Source organism: Clytia hemisphaerica, unplaced genomic scaffold (assembly GCF_902728285.1).
Source record: "Clytia hemisphaerica strain Z4C2 unplaced genomic scaffold, Clytia hemisphaerica genome assembly, whole genome shotgun sequence".
Lineage (NCBI taxonomy): Eukaryota > Metazoa > Cnidaria > Hydrozoa > Leptothecata > Clytiidae > Clytia > Clytia hemisphaerica.
The window spans coordinates 352,106-373,257 of NW_027103962.1; the positions used below are offsets into that span (position 1 = coordinate 352,106).

At 36.0% G+C, this 21,152-nt stretch overlaps 2 protein-coding genes across 2 annotated transcripts; both read left to right on the forward strand.

Moving 5' to 3' along the window:
* Positions 1–12,246: 12,246 nt before the first annotated feature.
* Positions 12,247–13,320, forward strand: LOC136810209 (Na(+)/H(+) antiporter NhaA-like). Its single transcript, XM_067066778.1, has one exon. The coding sequence runs from the start codon at positions 12,324–12,326 to the stop codon at positions 13,239–13,241; it is 918 nt and encodes a 305-aa protein (XP_066922879.1). The 5' UTR covers positions 12,247–12,323; the 3' UTR covers positions 13,242–13,320.
* Positions 13,321–16,081: 2,761 nt separating this feature from the next.
* On the forward strand, positions 16,082–17,965 carry LOC136810203 (KICSTOR subunit 2-like). Its single transcript, XM_067066774.1, has one exon. The coding sequence runs from the start codon at positions 16,110–16,112 to the stop codon at positions 17,499–17,501; it is 1,392 nt and encodes a 463-aa protein (XP_066922875.1). The 5' UTR covers positions 16,082–16,109; the 3' UTR covers positions 17,502–17,965.
* The last annotated feature ends 3,187 nt before the right edge of the window (positions 17,966–21,152 follow it).

Genomic DNA, 21,152 nt, shown 5'->3' on the forward strand with positions numbered 1-21,152 from the left:
AGATTTATAGTAATAAGAACAGTTTTATAGTATATTCCCATCCATAAAAAATAAAAATTGACACATTATTTGTACTCAAAAGAAATTAGGCTTCCATCTACTTTATCATTCAAAGTGACATACTTTCGTGAACTACTTTCGTTTTAATCTCCCGCAAAAATTAGTTTGTTTACATTTGACCGAAAAGCGCTGAATCAGCAACTTTGAAAAACTAAAATGGTATCCAAGCAGCGGCAAGACCAAGCAAGACTAAAAATTGCACCATTCACCATAACCTTTTGTGAATTGTCCTTCAGCTTTGAGAAGGTAAGTCATAAAATCATTCCCATGATGTTCTTTGAGGCATTACAGGGGAGATTGATTTATGTACAAAGTACTCTACACAGCATCTTATTACCAGGTAATGAGAACTAGCTTTGCAAAATATTTAGGTAGGTGATTTAGTATTTTAGACTATCAATGAAAAATTTGACTGAAAAGCTCACATCGATCATGTCACAACTAAGATCAAACAAGGCTCAGGCCTCATACGTAAGTTGAGTCATTTAGTTTCACCGTCTTATATAACTTCCTTGTGTATTATTCATTTATTAATCCACATTTTACACGACCCTGCCGATTCACCGGACATTCCGGTGTTGTTTTTCCTGTGTCCGGTGATTTTTTAAGTAAATTTCAAAAGTGCGCACCGGACTACACCGGACTGTCCGGTGCGCACTTTTCCAGCGGGCGTTTCGTGGTACCGCGCGGTCCGCGCGGCCTTTTCTTAAAATGAATACGCTAATGCGTGGTCACGAGCACTGTGCTCTAAAGTCTCGAAAAGCTGGATATTTTAGCTGAGTAATTACAACCAAGGAACTACACAGGCGCCCGATTGAAACTAAAATCTATCACTAGATTTCAAAAATTGAAGTCCTCCAAAACATAAGAACTGCTAGATACAATCCGTCGTCGGGATTACGGTGCGTTTTGGAATATGCAGCCTAGCAAAACGGTATAAAACGAGAATTTGTATGGGCGTGCGCAAAAGTATATTGGGCGGGACTGAGGAACATTAAGAAAACGCCCATGCCCGCTACACCGGACATCGGAGAATGCCGCGGCAAAAAAATGTCCGGTGCAATTTTTTCACTTGCAAAAAAAACACACCGGACACTACACCGGACTTGTGTCCGGTGATTTTTTCCGGTTTTTTTGAAACCGGACAAATAACACCGGAATGTCCGGTGAATCGGCAGGGTCGTCATTTTACAATATTGCATAAAACCTCCTGGCACCTGGACCTGGGCCTGGGGGGCTGGGGCCACTGACCTTTATATTAGTCCAGGAAAAAATGGCCAAAAACCCACCTTGAACGGAACTTTGTGAACCATGGTTTTTTAGCTTCCTATTTACCTATAGATCATGGTTTGGGATGGTTTTCAGGCTGAATAGGTGATAAAACCCTAAAATTTGACCAAAAACGGGGTCTTTTGCTCAATCAAGGGTCCCCCCTTTACTAGTCGATTTTTCAAAGTGCTCAAATGAACAAACTTTTGTGCTAATCTGATAGAGCTCAAAGTGCTGAGCAAGAAAATGGGGTCAAATGCTTGGTTTTGAACATCCGTTGCGGAGCTAGGGCCCGCCAAAGTCGTCAAAATGGCCGTTTTAGCCCTTTTTCTGCTGACGTCAGCATTTTTCCTTCAAATTTTTAGGCATTTCTGACACTTTCGCTGGATAGCCCTGAAAGAGTACTTGAAGAAAATGGTAGGTTCGTTGGGTTACAAATTGTAGATTTGAGATAATTCCCATTTATAGATCTTACAAATCCCATAAAAAGTGCTGAGTCAGCAAAAAAATGCACTTTTCAAAGAACTTCCAACTGAATTATCTCGAGATCTACAATTTGTAACCCAACAAACCATACCATTTTCTTGAAGTACTCTTTCAGGGCTATCCAGTGAAAGTGTCAGAAATGCCTAAAAATTTGAAGGAAAAATGCTGACGTCAGCAGAAAAAGGGCTAAAATGGCCATTTTGACGACTTTGGCGGGCCCTAGCTCCGCAACGGATGTTCAAAACCAAGCATTTGACCCCATTTTCTTTCTCAGCACTTCGAGCTCTATCAGATTAGCACAAAAGTTTGTTCATTTGAGCACTTTGAAAAATCGACTAGTAAAGGGGGGACCCTTGATTGAGCAAAAGACCCCGTTTTAGGTCAAATTTTAGGGTTTTATCACCTATTTAACCTGAAAACCATCCCAAACCGTGATCTATAGGTACATAGGAAGCTAAAAAACCATGGTTTACAAAGTTCCGTTCAAGGTGGGTTTTTGGCCATTTTTTCCTGGACTATATACCCTTATACAGGTACGAGCCAGGAAGTATCTTATCCATTTGGTGGACTAACTTTATTGGAGTTTTTCTTGTTCCTTATGGTAATAAGAATATTTTAAGCTTCTGGGCCACCTGGATTTCTCACCTGGGTATCCATAATGGCGGATTTTTGGTCATGTGACCCCCGTAGGCAAAACTGAAAATTCTTCCAACCCAAATATAGGCATATCATATATCAATCGATCAGAAATTTGATACTGATTAATTTTGAGATACAAAGTTGGGTCTGAAAACTTTCCTATCTCGAGATATAATCACTTTCGTTTTCTCAGGTTGGCTGCAGTTGTAGACGGGCTTTCATGGGTGAGGCAATTCTTTTAGTCATATCTCAAGAAATATGCTTTTAAACATATCAAAACTTTATGTGCTCCTAGAAAGGCATTAAAAATTGTTTGTGCAAATTTTCAAAAATTTTGCAGTAAAAATGTGTATTTTACAGACCAGAGTACAATTTCCTTACCGTCGAAAAAAGATCTTTTTCTCTCCAAATTGGCCTTTTTGTCTGAAATGAATTAGTGAAATGATGCTTAATAAGGTTTAGAGCCACTCGATTCTTCATATTATACTCAGAGAGGTACGTGTGGAATATATAAGGGCTAAATGTGTCCGGTCAGCACTTTATAAGCAATTTATTTTTGGTAAGATTTGATCCAAAAAACGGTGAAACTTCCAAGCTATGAACTCAAAGATTTGACAAAGTCTCTCATTGTATCTCGACATTAAACAAAGTTGAACCTTATTCTTTAGTTTGACACATGCAAAGAATCAAGAATACATGTAAATCGCTGTGTGTATTTTACAGACCAGAATTAAGTGCTTCTAGGTGGTTATATTGCCCTAAAATGTTTAGACTTACCACGGAAAAACCCGAGCTGGAGAATCTTACTGAGTAAAATCCGTCAAGATCCTCTAATTCCTTTATCTCTATTATTCATGCATGTAACGAGAAATCTGTGTAGCCTGTCTTTGAGACTTTGAGAAGTGCTTTGGACTTCCAGAACTGCGTAGCTACATAAGCATAAAATTTTGATGAAATTAGTCTGGCTTTGAGACCACTAAGCCTGGATAGCTTTGTATGCGCCAGACGTCAGACTTTGAATTACTTTCCTAAAAAAGAACAAAGCCCCAAAGTTTTTATTTCTTGCAAGCTTGTCTAGACACTAGCACAGATTTGTCGCACAGTCGCTGAACGGCCTGTAGAGTTTCTGTCCACCCTACGACCATCACATGGTATGGGTTGGTCCTAGCAAAGTAGCATTTACTTTTCATTAAGTGAAACACAGCACCGAGTTGGAGTTAGTCCTGATCTCCTAGACGACGGTCAATACTTGGTACACTACTGCGCCTTCACATGGGATAAATCATAACTGGACGTCTATCTTCCATTGTGTCTTTGAAGCGAGCTTCGTTGCCGCCTGTATTTTAAAATTGGTATAAAAATCTGTTGATATTCCGTCACAATGCTATTTCTTTGAAATACTTAGGTAAAATGATTGATAGATAGCTTGAAAGTTTGAAAATCTATATATTAATATGCTAAAACGTGTGTGTTTACAACGTTTTATAAAAAGTTTTGGAAAATCTAACAAGGCTCTACAATGCCTCCTCTTCATGGCGTTGAACTTTTTTCTCCTTTCTTTTATAAAATCAAAATCTTATCATCAATCAGCAGCTATCTTTATTCTTCCGTTGGTTTTTTTAGATGTATAGTGATTTGCTGGATTGGGACACGCAGCGTGCGACGCTGCGCATACGGCTAGTTACTCTTAAGTCACAAAATAATTATTTCCAAATTTTTTTATACGCTGAAATGGAGAATTTCAACTGCGTGTATACTTTTGAATCACTTTTGTCATTCCAATTAGTTTTTTTATTGACTTGAAAAAAAAAGTATGCCAAAGTTGCGAGCCTGTGTCATAAGAATATCATAATTTGAATCCTATACTCTCAATCCTATATACTTTGAGGGCAGAAAGTTTCGCGGGCAGAAAGTTTCGCGAGACCGAAAAGTCGCGAAATTTGGCGGATTTACGTTTCGCGATTTTTACTTTTTGGAGAAAATTTACGGAAGAAACTTTCGCGGTTTTTTGTGAATGTTCAATTTTATTAGCAATAACTTTCGCGAATGGCTAGGGAAAATGAATAAAATATTATTTCAAATCTCATTTCGTGATGACGTTACCGCTATCCACCACCCCATCCGAGAAAAAGAAAAGGAAGAAAAGTCGAATGAAGAAGCTGGAAATGGAAGCAGAGATATTCGTGAAATGTCCTCAGGTGGTAAAAAGAAGGCAAAAGAGCAAGGGAATTGTATCACTATCGAGTAAATCATTATAGAAAATACAAAAAATAAGCTATCGAAGCATTTTTAAAAATCCTGTCTTTTATTAACTGTCTTGAGAATCTACATCCCCTTATAGCTAGGACGAAATTATTCTTACCCTCTCCCGGCCTTTCCCCGAGTCCTCGTTTTATTTAGATTTTTCGGCTTTTAAAACTTGGAAAAAACTTTCGCGATTTTTAGGAGAAGTTTCATTTTTCGCGAAATTAACTTATAACGCGAATTTCTTGTTTAATTTCTTACCTGGCAGAAACTGCCAAAAACGCGAAAAACGCGAAAGTTTCTACCCGCGAAAGTTTCTGCCCTTAAAGTAATCGATATTATTTCATCGGAGTTTTGAAAAATGACGATGATTTCGCATCTGTTATCTTTGTTATGATATAGATAAAAGACTGGAGAAGAGTAGAACAACAGAGACTTTTGTCGAAGTTTTGACGTTGTTAGCAAGGTATTCCCAAGGTAGATCATCGAAACCTATTGTTTCATTTTATGTTTTAACGAGGCGGCAACGAAGCTAGCAGTGCTTTCGAAGGAGAAGGATGTCCAGTCGTTTGTTCATGTTCTGACAAAGCCACAGAGACCAGATGATTCTAAAAATTTAAAACCTCATGAGGGGAAAGGAAAATGGGATCACCATCAGCAAGCTATTTCCGAAACAAATAAGAATTTTAAAATCAAGATTTCTTAATATTATACTTAGATTTTTGTAAGAAAACGGGGATATTTTGGACATGTAGCTTAAAGCATTATTTTATATGGCAATAACTTCTTTAAAGCGCTTTTAGTTAAAATTCCTACAGTCTGGCTTCTTCAACCAGCTGAAGGCGTTGTGTTGCATTCATGTAGTTAAAGCGGATATACAATGATGTATTGGACCATTATACACCTCTTATAATTGTAACAGTAACCAGAATAGCCCCAGGCAGGTTCACAAATATGGCTCCATCACTAGGCTTCCTACAATGGCCTAGGATTATCGCTTCTCGAAGCCATATTATGCCGTTTTTTGGCCCTACAGACAACACAGATTCTAAGCCCTCTAAATCTCGTTTCATGCATGAACAATAAAGATAAAGGAACTGGCGAATTTTGATGGATTACTCAGTAAATACTCAAGTTCGGGTAATTTCTGTAGTAATCCAAAGCGTTTTAGAACAAGACAAGCTCCTAGAAGCACTTAAATCTGGTCTGTAAAATACACACTGTAACGATTTACATTATTCATAATTCTTTGCATTAGTCAATCTAAAGAACAGATGGTTCTCGTTTAATGTTAAGATGCAATGAGAGAATTTTTCATTAATTATTTGGAAATTTCACAGTTTTCGGGATCATGTCTTACCGTAAATCATACTTATAAAGTGCTGACCGGACACATTTAGCCCTTACTTGTTGTTAAGTACCCCTCTGAGTGAGATTACGAAGTAGTGATTGGTTCTAAACCCTATTGGGAAACATTTCGCTCATTCATTTCAGACAAAAAGGCCAATTTGGAGAGAAAAAGATCTTTTTTTCGACGGTAAGGAAATTGTACTCTGGTCTGTAAAATACACATTTATACTGCAAAATTTTTGAAAATTTGCACAAACAATTTTTAATGCCTTTTATAGGAGCACATAAAGCTTTGATATGTTTGAAAGCATATTTCTTGAGATATGACTAAAAGAATTGCCTCACTCCATGAAAGCCCGTCTACAACTGCAGCCAAACCTGAGAAAACGAAAGTGATTTATATCTCGAGATAGGAAAGTTTTCAGACCCAACTTTGTATCTCAAAATTAATCAGTATCAAATTTCTGATCGATTGATATATGATATGCCTATATTTGGGTTGGCAGAATTTTCAGTTTTGCCTACGGGGGTCACATGACCAAAAATCCGCCATTATGGACACCCAGGTGAGAAATCCAGGTGGCCCAGAAGCTTAAAATATTCTTATTACCATAAGGAACAAGAAAAACTCCAATAAAGTTAGTCCACCAAATGGATAAGATACTTCCTGGCTCGTACCTGTATACCTGGACAAAGCTTCTCAATCCCAGCCAAGCAAAATCTTTGATCGAAGTTTTTTGAAAATTGGTACCCTAATGTCGGCGCTAGGTCTACTTTTCCTCAAATTTTTTTGATGATGTAGCGGCGTTAGACGTTAATTTTTAACATTGCAATGGCTTCTCCTTGGGTACCAATTCTAAAAAAACTCCAATCAAAGATGGCAGATATTGTTTGGTCCAGGGTTATATAAAGGTCAGTGGCTGGGGCTCACCGAGCACCAAGGGAATAGGTAAGTTAAATTGTGAAATAAGTAACATGACAAATAAAATCAATAAAATTAATTCAAAAATAAATCAAATCATGGGACATTTAATACATTAAAAGTTAACTCCCTATATAGCCAGACAATCTCAATCAGTCGAACTGAATCGACGATCAAACCAGTCGAAAGCAATCGACCGATTGAAATTCGATTGTCGAGCGCAATCGAATCACAATTGAATATTACCGCAATTTTCAGATTCGATTGATCTTCGATTTTCGTTCATCGATTGATGTTCAATTGCGTTCGATTGCGTTCAATCGTCGATTCATTGATCCCCGGATTGTTCATCGCACAATTTCTACGGTAGCGACTTCAGAAGTCATGCAATTTTCGTTGACGTCAAACCAAATGTTTCATTTTTCCGTGAACTTTGAACCCTTGGAACTTTATTTCTATGTATGCTAAAGCGTTCCGGTTTTTACTAAATGAAAGCCCGCGATCTTAGCTTTCCAGCGGTATATAACACTGTGGACACAGGCTAGACGGCAAATTGGTAAAATGCCGAACGTTTTGCAACATTTTGAAAATTGTTTGCCGACGGGAGAAAAAAAATTAGCAACTATCGAAGAACAAATGTGTCTGGAAACGGAGAGAAATGTATTTGGAGGCTGAAACTTTGTATGTTTATCAGAAAAAGGGTGAGGAATTCAAAAATCACAATCGCTAATTCTAGTTCTTTCATTTTCATGTAGTTTTTTTAACTTTTTTGCTTCTTTAGCATGGGAATGTTCCAAAAAAAAGTTTTTATTTCTGCCGAAATGGATTTTCTTTTCATTTGGGGTTTCTCCTTTCAGAAAAACTTTTTCTTTACTCGTAAGTTTTTGTTCCTCCATTTCCAGAGGCCCCTTGAAAATGGGTCCTACCACCTTTTTTGACTCATTTCAACCTTTTCCAAGCTATTTTCTTCAAAAATAAAAATAAAACAATGCAATGTCTTCTTTTTTCAAAAAAAGATATATCTTTTGTTATTTTGATAAATATACTAAACATTTTACAAATATTTTTATATAATAATATTTTAACACCATCAAAGAATTCTCCCTCCAAATTTGAGGTTTCTAGCTACACTAGAAAAAGAGATATGCAAAATTTAAGAAGCATGACTGGAAAATTTCTTTTTTTTCTTTTTTTTCTTTTTTGACACATTTTTTGAATTTTTCCAAGCTATTTTCCTAACCTTTTTTTTGACATTTTTAGTCAAATTTTTGACACTAAAATTTGAATATCTTTACAACCACTAATCCTCTGGAGGCTTATGACCCCTCATTTTCTTTCTTTTTCAAAGCTCTACAAGATAGGATAGATTTTGAAAAAAAAATTAAAACTTCCGGAGTTGCTATCTACGGGAAATCGAAAGTAATTTCATTCGGCTTGTGGTGTTTGAGAGCTTGGATGTTGGGAAGCTGCAAGAATAAAGCCAGACAATCTCAATCGAACCAATCGACTATTACCCAGAATTTTGACATTCGATTGAGATTCAATTGCGTTCGACAAGCGAATTTCAATCGGTCGATTGTGTTCGATTTGGTTCGACTGGTTCGATCGTCGATTCCGTTCGGTTGAGATCGTCTGGATATAGTAATCTGGGGCAATGGGCTATTCCAAAAAAAATTGTACAGGGGTATTGACGAACTTTTTTTACTAACCCTCCTGGAAATTCTGGATAACAAACTATCCCCTGAAAATTAAGAGTCGACACCCCTGGAAAGTGAAGTTTTGTGAAAAAGGGCCTGGAAAGTGACTATTGTGTATTGATGCCAGTTTAGGAGGAGGGAACCCCCTGGAAACCTTTAATAAGCCCCTTGGAAAATCTGAAACTGATCAAAAACCCCTTGGAAAATCAAGGCTCAGACCCCCTGGAAAAGTTTCAACCTACACTGTGTAGTAACTATTTTCATAACTTCTGAATACAGTTTCACCACGATAGTAAGTGTCATACTGTCTTGTAGTAACTGCGTGCCCCCCCCTGGTCCCATAATTACCCCATGATTAAGATTTGACTATGGGGTAAATATGGGACACACTTTTTAGAGATACAGTGCCTTGTCTGATAACGAGACTATTATAATTTCAAACCATAGTATCTTGATGTCAGAATTCAGTCAAAATATAATCAAAGTGATTGCAGCTCTTCCTGACACTAAAGCTTGTCCCGTATTTACCCCTTTATTTTAACTGTCCCGTAATTACCCCAGATGACTATACAAATTAGAGTGTGGTGGCGGTAAGCTCATATTTAAACATATAAACAAATTATTAGCTGACTATTTAAACACAATTTTTAGTGATAAGCTTATCAAAACTAATCACTCATATATTTAGTGAGATAGGTCAATGTTAACAGATCTTTCAGGTAGAAAAGCCATCTAACTTTATCTCTTTTTTTGACTGACGTCTGAAGTGACAAGTGTTATGTTTTTTTAACCTTCTTTTTATTTTTTAGTCTGCTGGGGTATCCAGATTGCAAACTATTTTATAGTCTAGTTTTTGATATTCATGTGATCTTTAAATCCTGTGAGCCTGTCCATGTATAAAAGTTTGTCAAGACCTTCTCAAATTTAGCCACAGCCGCCGGCGAATTTTTCTGAAATATCTGTTCTTTTTTTCCAGGAGAGTAAATTTTAGAGATAAATCTAGGAGATACTTGCCTTAAAACACCCAGTTAAAATCCAGGAGTCGCCTTAAAAACATCTGTTCTTAAAATCCAGGAGCACATGTTACGGAGAAACACATGTAATTTTCCAGCAGACAATCTGCTCAACAAATCCAGGAGCTAAATTGTGAAAAACACAACCAGATGCCAGATTTTTTTTCCAAGGGAACTTCGTAACTTTATTAATAAACAGTCTCATTTTCTAGGAACATTGTAACTTTCTTAGGGAATAGCTGTTATATTTTTCCAGGAGCATAATCTTTCTAGAGAACAGATATACATTTTCCAGGAGTCCCGTTTTCCTCCAGAACAGATGGTATATTCTAGGAGAGTCCAGAATACAAAACAGTTCGTTTTTTCCAGGAGAAAGGGACCTCAAGAACAGATATTTCATATTTTCTAGCCGGTGGCTGCTCTTGTTTAGCACACTGTAATTCTACGTCATTGTGCAAAAAATTAAGAAAAACTAATGAACAGATTTTTAACAAAGTCCAAAAAACCCTATTTTGGGGAATTTTTTGGGCCAAAAATTTTTTATATATTTTACACACTGTAATTCTCTGTTGCGTCGCCCGAATTGAGTAGAATTGAGTAGAATTGAGTTGGTGACTCAGTGACTTTTTCTGTCCATGAGGTTTCTTTTAAATTCAAAAATTTTATTATTGCCGATTTGCTGCAAGCGATTTCTAGCGCATTCGCGGCATTTTGACTTTGTTTATCATTACATGCGCCATTCTGGGTCAGAGGTCACAGTGTTCAAAGGTCATAATTTGAAACCACCAATAACACGTGGTTGTTTTGGCTGCTGCGCTGGCTGGCAGTTTCCTTCAAAAATACGCTCCAAAAATGAATGATGGAGGTCTTATTTATAACGGAAAACCCGAAAATTTTTACAGCCAACCAACCAATACCAACCGACTCACTTTTAAGACCCTACAAGGAAGCGAAATGAAGATATTTGTGATTGCCACCTAAACCTTGCCCACCACCACGCTAAAGCTCTAAAGGGATGGATGAAAACAAACAATAAGAATATGCAATCTCATTTTCTTGATGTTGCATTGGTCCATCGCCAAAAGTGGACTGAGAATGACAACACAATTAAGATATAGGACGAAAATTACAGTACTAGCCTGGAAATGGTGCACAGTATGCAAAATATATTCGACGAGAGGCAGTTATTACTTATTGGGTAATGGCGTAATGAGCAGATAAAAAGTAAGAATTTGGAGTAAGTCAAACACCTGATTTCATTACGCCAGGTTTAAACGCATCCACCTTAGAAGTACCAGTAACATATACAAACTATTCTTCTAGCCTTTTTAATCGTAAAATTCGCCATTTTTTACCCTTTCTTACCATATAAATTTGAATTTTTTGGTATTAAACGGTTTTTGAACCAGAAAAATTTATGATCTTAAATCTATGAACTTAACCTACTAAAACTTATGAAAGTATCTGACACAACTAATTACTTGTCAATATATTTTGCTGAATATCCTTCATATAGTATTTAAATTACAGTTTGAACAATCAACAAGTGGAAATGTTGTTCTATTTATTGTCATTGTTGCTACCAATGTTGCATTGTATCACAAAAAAAGTTGAACACTGTAAGTTTAAATTTCTCAAATTCTATGAGCTGTAACAAAATGAATCTTTTGGCATTAGAGAGGAGAAAGAAAAAAGTTTTTTTCAGGACTTTTCTTTTCACAATAAAAGGTAATCATTGATTTATTGACTCATTGACTCAAACAAAGCAATTGATGTACCGGGTAGTTCACAAAAAACTTCGAATGTTTTGCAACGTTTTAAGGGCTATCATAGTGATCTGTAAGCTGTAAGGTTTACTTTTACTTTACTTTTTTTTTTAATTGGGGAGGGTCTAACTTAAATTTTGATGTATTACTTTTTACATTTGGACAATCGGTTCAAGAGTTATGATCACTTAAGTCAAAAATCAATTTTCAAAAAGTGCAAAAATACGTCAAAAAAGGGTGATTCGATTTGCTTTTCCTTCTTTCTTTTGTTTTAGAATTGAACGTATATGCATTTTTACGATGAAATTAACTATCACATTGAGTATTAAAAGATACCAGAAGGTATTTAAACGTAACATTAGTTTTTTGTTTAAATAAATCCTTGTGAATATTTTCTTCATTACAAACACAAAATCCTGCCAGTACAATCTTTAAAATTAAGACATGTCTATTTCAGTTCCGTCTATTTCTAGTTGTTAATCTAATAACCCATTTTCGATCATTTCCGCTCATTTTGAAAATAAATTTTATTCGGCTAGTTCGAAACGTAAGTCACAGGTCAACAGGTCATTGACACAGGTCAGCTTTAATTACTGTAAAATACAAAAAATGTTTGAAAAACACTTTTTACAAAAAATGTTTGAAAAACACTTTTTATTGTCAAAAATATCATACGGAAGGTATTTTATTGATCTAGAACCTTTTTAAAGGTCCATTTTTTTAACTACAAATTTTGATCTACTAGACTAAATTTGTTAAGCGAACCTGGTGCAGCCTGTGCAGTCTTTTCCCATTTAAGAAAATTATCATTCATAGTATTTCACCTTTATCTTTATTTCTTGACACTTCACTCCAAATAAGCAAAAGACTAAAAATAATGATGACCTCAATCAACAAGAGCCTCAACAAAAATCTCACAAAACAGAGCATCCGTTTGCTTTCTTTGTCTGCAAACTCCCAAATGAAATTATTGCCAAATTTTATGAAGTCAAAGCCTGAGGTTGCTGTCATTGATTTGGCTGGTACAATACAAGCAGGGAGAGGAGGTGGCCTTGGTGCAAGTCGAAGATTGAATATTGCGAATTTGGAAAAGTCAATTGATAAAGCATTTTCTTACAAAAAACTGAAATCAGTGTTGCTTAATATCAACAGCCCTGGGGGATCACCTGCACAATCTGAGCTAATTGCAAATAAGATTACACGATTAGGAAAGCAAAAGAATGTGAAAGTTTACTCCTTTGTAGAAGACCTAGCAGCTTCTGGTGGATACTGGCTTGCATGCGCTGGTCACGAAATCTATGCAACTAATAACTCCTTTATTGGTAGCATTGGAGTTATAAATGCAAAGTTTGGTTTTGACGAATTAATTAAAAAGTATGATGTAGATTGGCGTGTCTATACTGCAGGCAAAAGCAAATCTTTCATGGATCCTTTTCAACCAGAGAAAGAGGATGATGTATTGAAAATTAAGTACCTTTTAAATGCCATTCACCAAAATTTTATTGACCATGTAAAGAAAAGTCGTGGTGGTCGATTGAATGCAAATGATGATTTATTATTTAATGGAGACATTTGGCTCGCTCAAGATGCTATAAAACATGGATTAATTGATGGCATTGATGATGTCTGCAATTTTGTTGAACAACGTTATGGGAAAGTTGGTGAGGATGTTAAGCTGGTCAGAGTGAATTCACCAAGTGCCAACAGGTTTGGGTTAGGTGGTATGTTTGGAGGTCTGACTACTCCTCTGGACATTCAAAAAGATCTCTTTAGTAAAAGATTTGATGTAATGTGATGTAATTTTTTAAATGAATTAGTTTTGTGTGCTATTTTGTTTGGTAAAGACTTACTCTCGGGTACCTAATAGCCGGGGGGGTTGGAATAAGCAGGGGGGTTGGAAAAAATCTCAAAATTTAATAAGCGGGGGGGTTGGAATAAAAATGTCCTGGGTGGAAAATGTTTGAAAAGGAGGCTAATACAGCAGAATTAAGACAAAAAAGGGAACTTTCAAAAACATTTTCCCAAAAATTAATAAGCGGGGGGGTTGGAATAAGAATGTCCTGGGTGGAAAATTTTGGAAAAATTAATTAGCGGGGGGGACGGCTATTAGGTACCCGAGAGTAATGGAATTAATAATGTTTTATGATCTGAACAGATTTTTAAACCTTCAAAACTAGAACTTTTCTGAAATCAAGAACCCTAATTCCAAAATTCAAAACCCTTGTTCTCAAACTTCAACTGTGATTTAAAAGCATTTGATTTTCGATAATCACTATATATTTCTAACTTACACACTGTATATTTTTTAAGAATATTTTGGACAGATAAAGAAAATTTAATTTTTTAATTAAAAGATTATTAATGGTGTAATTGGGTGAAGCAATCAAATAACAGTCAGGGGGGGTCAAGCAGTTAGTACAAGACATCATGCCTACTAAGTGATTCTTTGGAGGAAAGAGGCCACACCACCACCCTTTGACAGTTAGTATGAAATATACTAAGTGATTTCAAAGGAAATTCACTAAGGACCACCCCTTAAAACCTATCAAACGAGAGTGTGATATTTACTTTTTGTCAAACCATGTTCCCAAAATCAGAACCAGTTACATTTTCATTATTATTTTCATTTTCATTATCATTTTTGTTTTCGTTTTTGTTTTCGGTTTTATTTTCGTTTTTATTTTTATCCATTTCCTTTGTCTTATTTTTTTCAAATATCATAAACTCCTAATATCGGACTCTCACAGAGGTTTGGCAAAAGCAAAACATTCGAACATTTCTAAGAAAAAGATGCATATTAGACAAAATAATCATTTCATTAAAAATTATCACTACAACATCAAGCTTTATTCCAACACCGCGTCTATTCTACTAATAACACAAATATCAAACCAATAAGTGTGACATCATTTAAACACAAAACTTTTTTTAAGTACAGGGAATTACCCTATGAACATTAGGGGAAAATCAACTGACTTTTTTCTTTTATTTATCAATCTATAGTTAGGGAATTCCCCTGATATAGTGTTTAACTAAAGGGTAATACCAAACAAACTCCAAAGGGGAAGACTTAAATGTCTTAGGTTCTTTGATTTCTCTTATGGAGGGGGATTTCCCTGATTGCTTTTAGTATTTATTTTTAATATTTTTCTAGAAAAGGTAAAAAAGTAGCACTTAGTATTCATTTGTACTAACTGTTTTCCTAGATTTTTTACTTGACACCACCCTAGCAGTCACTTAGTACCATCAAGTACTATCTGATTTTTGACAATTTTGTAGGTATACCACCACGGTACTAACCGGCATGATGTCTTGTACTAACTGCTTGACCCCTCCTGTAACAGTCTAAACGTTGAAGTACGATAGATTTTCGAAAGATATTATTAGGACTAAAGTAATCTGGATTAAATTGTCTTTGGTATTTACTTTACTTCTACAATTCTTTGACAATCCAATTCCTTATCTAATGTTTCTTTTTTTTTATATAGCAAAAATAAATGAAACAATATCAAAAATGAAAGTGAAAGTGAAAAGTTGGATGGCAGTAGCTGTTTGGCATTGGATTACAAATGATGATACGTGTGGTATATGCCGTATGCAGTTCGATGGTTGTTGTCCTGATTGCAAAGTTCCCGGTGATGACTGCCCATTAGTATGGGGAAGGTGTTCTCATGTTTTTCATATGCATTGTATTTTGAAATGGTTGAACTCACAACAGTCACAACAGCATTGTCCCATGTGTCGTAGAGAATGGCAATTCAAAGATTGATACATATGTTTGGTGACTGCTATTGTTCATTATGCTATCCTTCACCGGATAGGTATTCGGAATGTAAACTGAATCTGTTTTCATGAAAAATTCTGCAATGGATATGGTAAATGCCATAGTTAAAGTTGGTCTTTTTAGATAGATGATCTGAAAAGAATCTCATCTGCTTGGTGATTAATGTTGGAATAAACACATTCAACAATTTAGAATATTGTACATATTTTTCTAATTTTAGATATTTATTGTAAGTTATAGTGTAGAAAAAAACTGTCTAGAACCTCAGTGTTTAGATCTTCGATAGTATTGTGGGAAGTAGTCATTAAATACTTTCCTTGTCAAATTCTGAAAAGACTTTTGTCTAGAATTCATTTTTAAACACTCTTCCTTCTCTATTGGCGAAAGAAAAGCAGTGTCCATTCACTGAGCCGGGGGTGCACTCCGGCAAAATGGGTGTCGGGTATGTGGAGCCATAGAGTCCCTTCTACATCCTTGAAAATCTCACAGAAAATCAAACAACAATTGAGTCTGAAAGGATCCCAAAATTACGAAGTACAAGGTCGAAGTTTGAAATTTTTGGCTGAAATTTGGTAAAATAGCTTCTAACAGGGTCGTAAAGACGGACGTCAAAGAACTCAAAAAACGGAGCTAAATTTTCGAAATTCAGTTTCTCATAGGGTCGATTTTCGATCTTTGACCTAAAATTTCTTGATTTAAATTTCTCAACATTGTCCTTTACTATCACCAGTTGTATCTTTGGACGTTTAAATACAAATGATATACGCTGTTTGTATTGAAAAAGCTGGTAACTTTCTAAGTTTAATGTACTTGAATTTGTTTCATGATGTTTTTATTAATATATTTTTCAGCATAAAGAAAAAAGAATAAAAATAAACTATGTCATCAGAAGCGAGTAGCTCAACAAGTCAGACAACACAACGTGGTCCACTGAAACCCATCACGCACGAATTGGCTTTCTTAGAAACCTTTTTTTATTCGATTGCACAATTTCAATTCGATCGTGCTCACGAGTTTGCCGATAAAGAACGTGGCACTCCGGACCCTTCGAAACAGTTATGGAACGGCTTACTCAACTCGCTTATAACTTTCGCCAATGCCGAGAAAAGTTATTTTGCGATGGCTTTTATTGAGAAACGAATCTTTAACCGTACTTTGAAACCTGTTTATACTCAGCTCTCCACAGACCTCTTCACATTGATCGATGCTGCGAATGAAGTTCATGATAGCGAGGCACTAGCCTTAGAGCTATGTAAACAAATGAAACGGTTCACACAGGCCAGGCTAGAGATGATTGATTTTTACGAATACTTTATGAAGTGTAAGTGGAGCCACGTGCGAAACACGAAGGAAATCATTACCACCATTCAGAAGATTAACACAATGTTCACCAAAGATTTCCACCATCCTGTATTGGATCCTGTTAAAACGGGATTCAACTTTGAAACCGAGATTCTGAACACGTTATTGCAAGCAGAACTCAAACTTTGTGAATGGGAGTTTTTAGAATCACTGCTTACTTTACGAGAGTGTCAATCAAAGCTTCATGCATGGAGATTGCTGTCCCCATCCAATTCAGTGAAAGAGCAATTGTTGGCTTCCTTTACCTATAAATCTTTCTTCATGAGAGGTGCCAAGAAACAGATCGATACACCAGCGTTATACCAATGGTTGCAACTCTTTCATCTTCACATGTTATCCAAATTCAGTTTTTATTTCTATTCCACACTTCTTCATGGTCAAGCTGCTTCGCCGGATCTGAAAGGTTCCTTAACCAAGAACAGTATCGATTACGTTGCCAAGATTACCACATTTCAACGTAAAACAGATGCTCATAGTATTTCTCTTGTCCTTGATACCACCACCAAGGAGAAAGTGTATAAGGGACACGGATATTTCATGGATAACACACTGGTTAATGCACCCACTGGAATCAACTCATATCCAAGTATTGTCAATATTCCACCTGAGAATGTGCCAGCAACTGCTCACTGGCCCAATATCATCATCATGTTGACTGATCGAACAAATGATTTGAATGCTACTGATAAGATTGGTTATTTACATGACACAAGGTTGGAGAGTACATACTTCTTGATCAAAGTTGATGTTCGAATGTATTTGGTGCTCATTTTTAAGATGAAAAAGAAGGAACGTGACAGTTACATACAAAACTTCTTGTTAGAAATGAGAGCCAATCTGGGACACGATAAATTGTTCCAAATGTTAAAACCAAATCAATCTAAACTCTTTAATTATCAAAAGAATTGAGATTATTTTCGTAAATTCAGTTAATTCACATTCTCGAAGCCTCGAGGGTGGGGTGGATTACCCTTGCCAAAAATGACTTTGAAAATTTTGCCAAATTTGAGAAAAAAAGTGATTCCAAAATTTCCTTAAAATCTCCCACTTTTTTTCCAAATTCAAATTCCCTCAAAAAGGTACCCTACGCGGGACTGATTTTTCTATTCTTATGTTTTTACGACCCTATGTAGAACTTGTGGAGGTGAAAAAGTTACCCTGACCAGCGGCACATCTCCGTACCCCTTTTTGCCAAAGTACCCCCCCCCCCATCTGGTCAAGACATTCATTTTATATTCTAAATTTTTATTTTTAATATTTTACCTCCGTGTGAGAGAAGGCTTTTTAGACAAGCTGTAAAACTTTGTGAAGACTACAAGTCAACTAGTTATTAGTTGCGGATCGAAATTTTAAGATTATTTTTAATATAAGCATCTACTTTGCTATATATAAACTCATGATAGCGGGAATAAAGATTAGTTTCAACGGTCTTTTTACAAAATGAATTAACTTTTTGCAAAGTATACATGATGTGTGACTATTTACAATAATTCATTTCAAAATTCCGAATTAAAAGAGTTATAGCTTGGCATTACGTTTTTGGCTTTAATCGCACGATGGGTTATTTTTTCTTATTTGGCACGCCCTCAAAGAGAGCAATTAATCGTTAATTGCATCCTTTAGAGAGCAATTAATCGTTAATCACACTCTCCAATGCGGCGCCAATGTTTACAAAATTGATTTTAATGTTTTTTCTTACATTTTTTTTGCATCGAACGTTTTAATTACATTCAAAATTTATTTTGTGAGAAAGAAAATCAATAAACAACAATAAAAGTAAGACACAAAGAGAAGAGAAAAGTATAAAACTCTCAGTGTAATTTCTGTAATTTACTTTCCTAACTGAGAAAAAGTAGTGAAAGCCATTGTGCGATTAGCTCGTAATCACATAATAACTCGTACAATTCGAAAATTGCACTCGTTATCATGTGATTACATATACTAATTATTAAATTTTCTCAACGAAAATTAACATTCCAGCCAATTCTAAAGTGCCGTGAAGCCAAATAAAAAAAATTTGTTAAATTGGTTTAAATGTATAATTTCATAGCAATGAAATCTGTTTGAAAACGAGGACAACATACAATAAATTTATGCATCTCGAGAAGAGTGTATTGTGCGCAAAAGTGCGCATAAAATATCATCAATGGGAAAATTCCATCCAATGTTAAATAAACTTACACATATATAATAGAGATTTGGAAAAGGCAGATAGATTTTGAAGCATGTCCGCAATTATTCTATGATTAATTTATGTAGATATAAGTATCCAAAGATAATGTAATGATATTAATGCAAATTAAAACTACTTTACCCGGGGCCTGTCGTGTCATGGGTTTGCTACGTAACAAATTCTTTTGACGAAAACACACATCATCTCAAACTCGACCCTTAGTGGGACTGAAATTATATATTGTGAATCTTACGATCCTTAAGTAAAAGTAAGTAAGTTTGCGACCGCAGTCGAGGGCGACCCGAAGGCTCCCTTTTCCTATAGCTGTCTACCCCACCCGAAGGTAGGGGAGGGCACCACTCCTTTCCCTGGATTTCTCCACTTACCCTTGATCCGTCTCTTAGTTGCTGAGCATCAAGCAGAGAGGCATCAAGTACCATTTTGGAGCCCCCCCCCCAGCGGATGGCGTGATAGAGGGTTTTTTTTTCATAAAAGAAACGGTTCAAACAGTTTTATTCATCTGCCATTTATCCTTGTAACTTTCAATTGTCTTTAGCAGTCGCTATCTAGTCTTCAAAATAAAGTGGAATGCTATGAGAGGGTCGATGATTGAAAATTTCTCCCGTCGGCGCAAACCATGGTTGCGCTTCCACCGTAACTAACAGTTTCCTCTCCTTCTTAGATGCATCAAAGACATCGGGTCCTTTACTTCAGGAAAATATATATTTGTAGCCTTAAACAGAAAGAAGCAACAGGTTTATTATGAGGTGTAATTTTGAGCAGATTGGCATTGATCAAGGAATCCTGTGATGTTTAAACCATATTTTGGAAAAAAGATAGTAAATGAGGGCGATTGTAGCCATACTAAATTGAAAATTTCTCCCATCGTTCCCCTTTTGAAAACTATTCACAATTAATGCGTCCCGTCAACGGGGGACCAGTGGCTTGGCCCCTCATGTTTTTACCAAAAGGCTACTTGTACTTTTAAAAGATCTCCATTATTCTTACATGAATTATTTTTCAAGTTGAATTGAAATGGTAAACCCTTAAAAATTCAAAAAATTTCTCCGTTGCCCAACCATGGTGGACTTTGTAAATTTATTCAAATAAACCTCAGCCCTCAAACCGGTGCCCTTTGATGTGACCCAACAGTTGTCAAACTATTTTTGATATGCATAAGTCAAGATTACGTCATTTCTCCTATCGGAAACACCCGAAAAAACTGGAATTTGACCCCTGTGTATTATCTAAAATAGAAAAACTGAGGTCAAATTCCTTCCAGATTTTTCGGGTGTTTCCGATAGGAAAAATGATATAATCTTGATATACTCGTATGAGAATGCCGAAAAACTGATTGACGACCAAACACACACCTATTTGTGGGCAAAAATTAAGTGAATACTTTAATGGAATAAAATTTCGCGGGTGGCACTATGGGATGGCAATATTTTCACGATTTTGTATCTTTATACTGTCAAATCATATGCATATTGGTTGTCGAAATACACATTATTTGCGCTTTTTTGATGCAAGTAACATTCAAAAAGTATTTATTTGACATATTTTAAGTTTTGATTAGAAATATTTCGCGGATGAGGCCTTTCCAAATTGCCATTGGGATTTAATTTCGCGGATTTTCGCGGATGACACCCAAATCCGCGAAATCCGCGAAATTTAATCCCCGCGAAAGTTTATCCCATTAAAGTAGCAAATGAGCGTGAAAACTAAATTTTCTAGGCGTAATGGCGTGAAATCGAAAAAATTGGCATGATCGTGAAAATCAAATTTTTCATGCGTGATGGCGTGAAATGGAAAAAAATTTGGCGTGATGGCGTGAAATGGAAAAAAATTTGGCGTGATGGCGTGAATTTTGGGTCCGCTGAGGGGTCCTCATTTTGGGAATCTTTGGTATGACCTGGCTGGAGATCGAACCCACAACCTTGAGCACCGTAGCTAGATGCTCTACCTTCATGCTACGGTCGCATCAAGACGTTGAAACGTCAAAACTGTTTTTCTAGTTAGAATAAATGTTCGATTTGAATTTAACGCCTAACAAAGGCAATACCAATTAAGCCAACAATCAATGCACCAATACCGAATACTGAATATTCACCTGCGGTTTTAAAACTTCTTACTGGGATTTCAACACCCAATTTTCTCGCCAAAGCTTTCACAAACTCTTGGCATGTATTGTTTCTTATAATGTTGCATCTGTAAGGTTTTCTGTTCATATTCCAATCATGAGAAAAATCTTTTATTTCTGAAGGTGATACCATTATGACATTGCCACCTTCTCCGGACATCAGTAGTTTCATCGATTCGCATTCTTGCTCCAAGTATGTCTCCATTTCTTGACCAACTTTCATTTTAATATCACACAAAAGAAA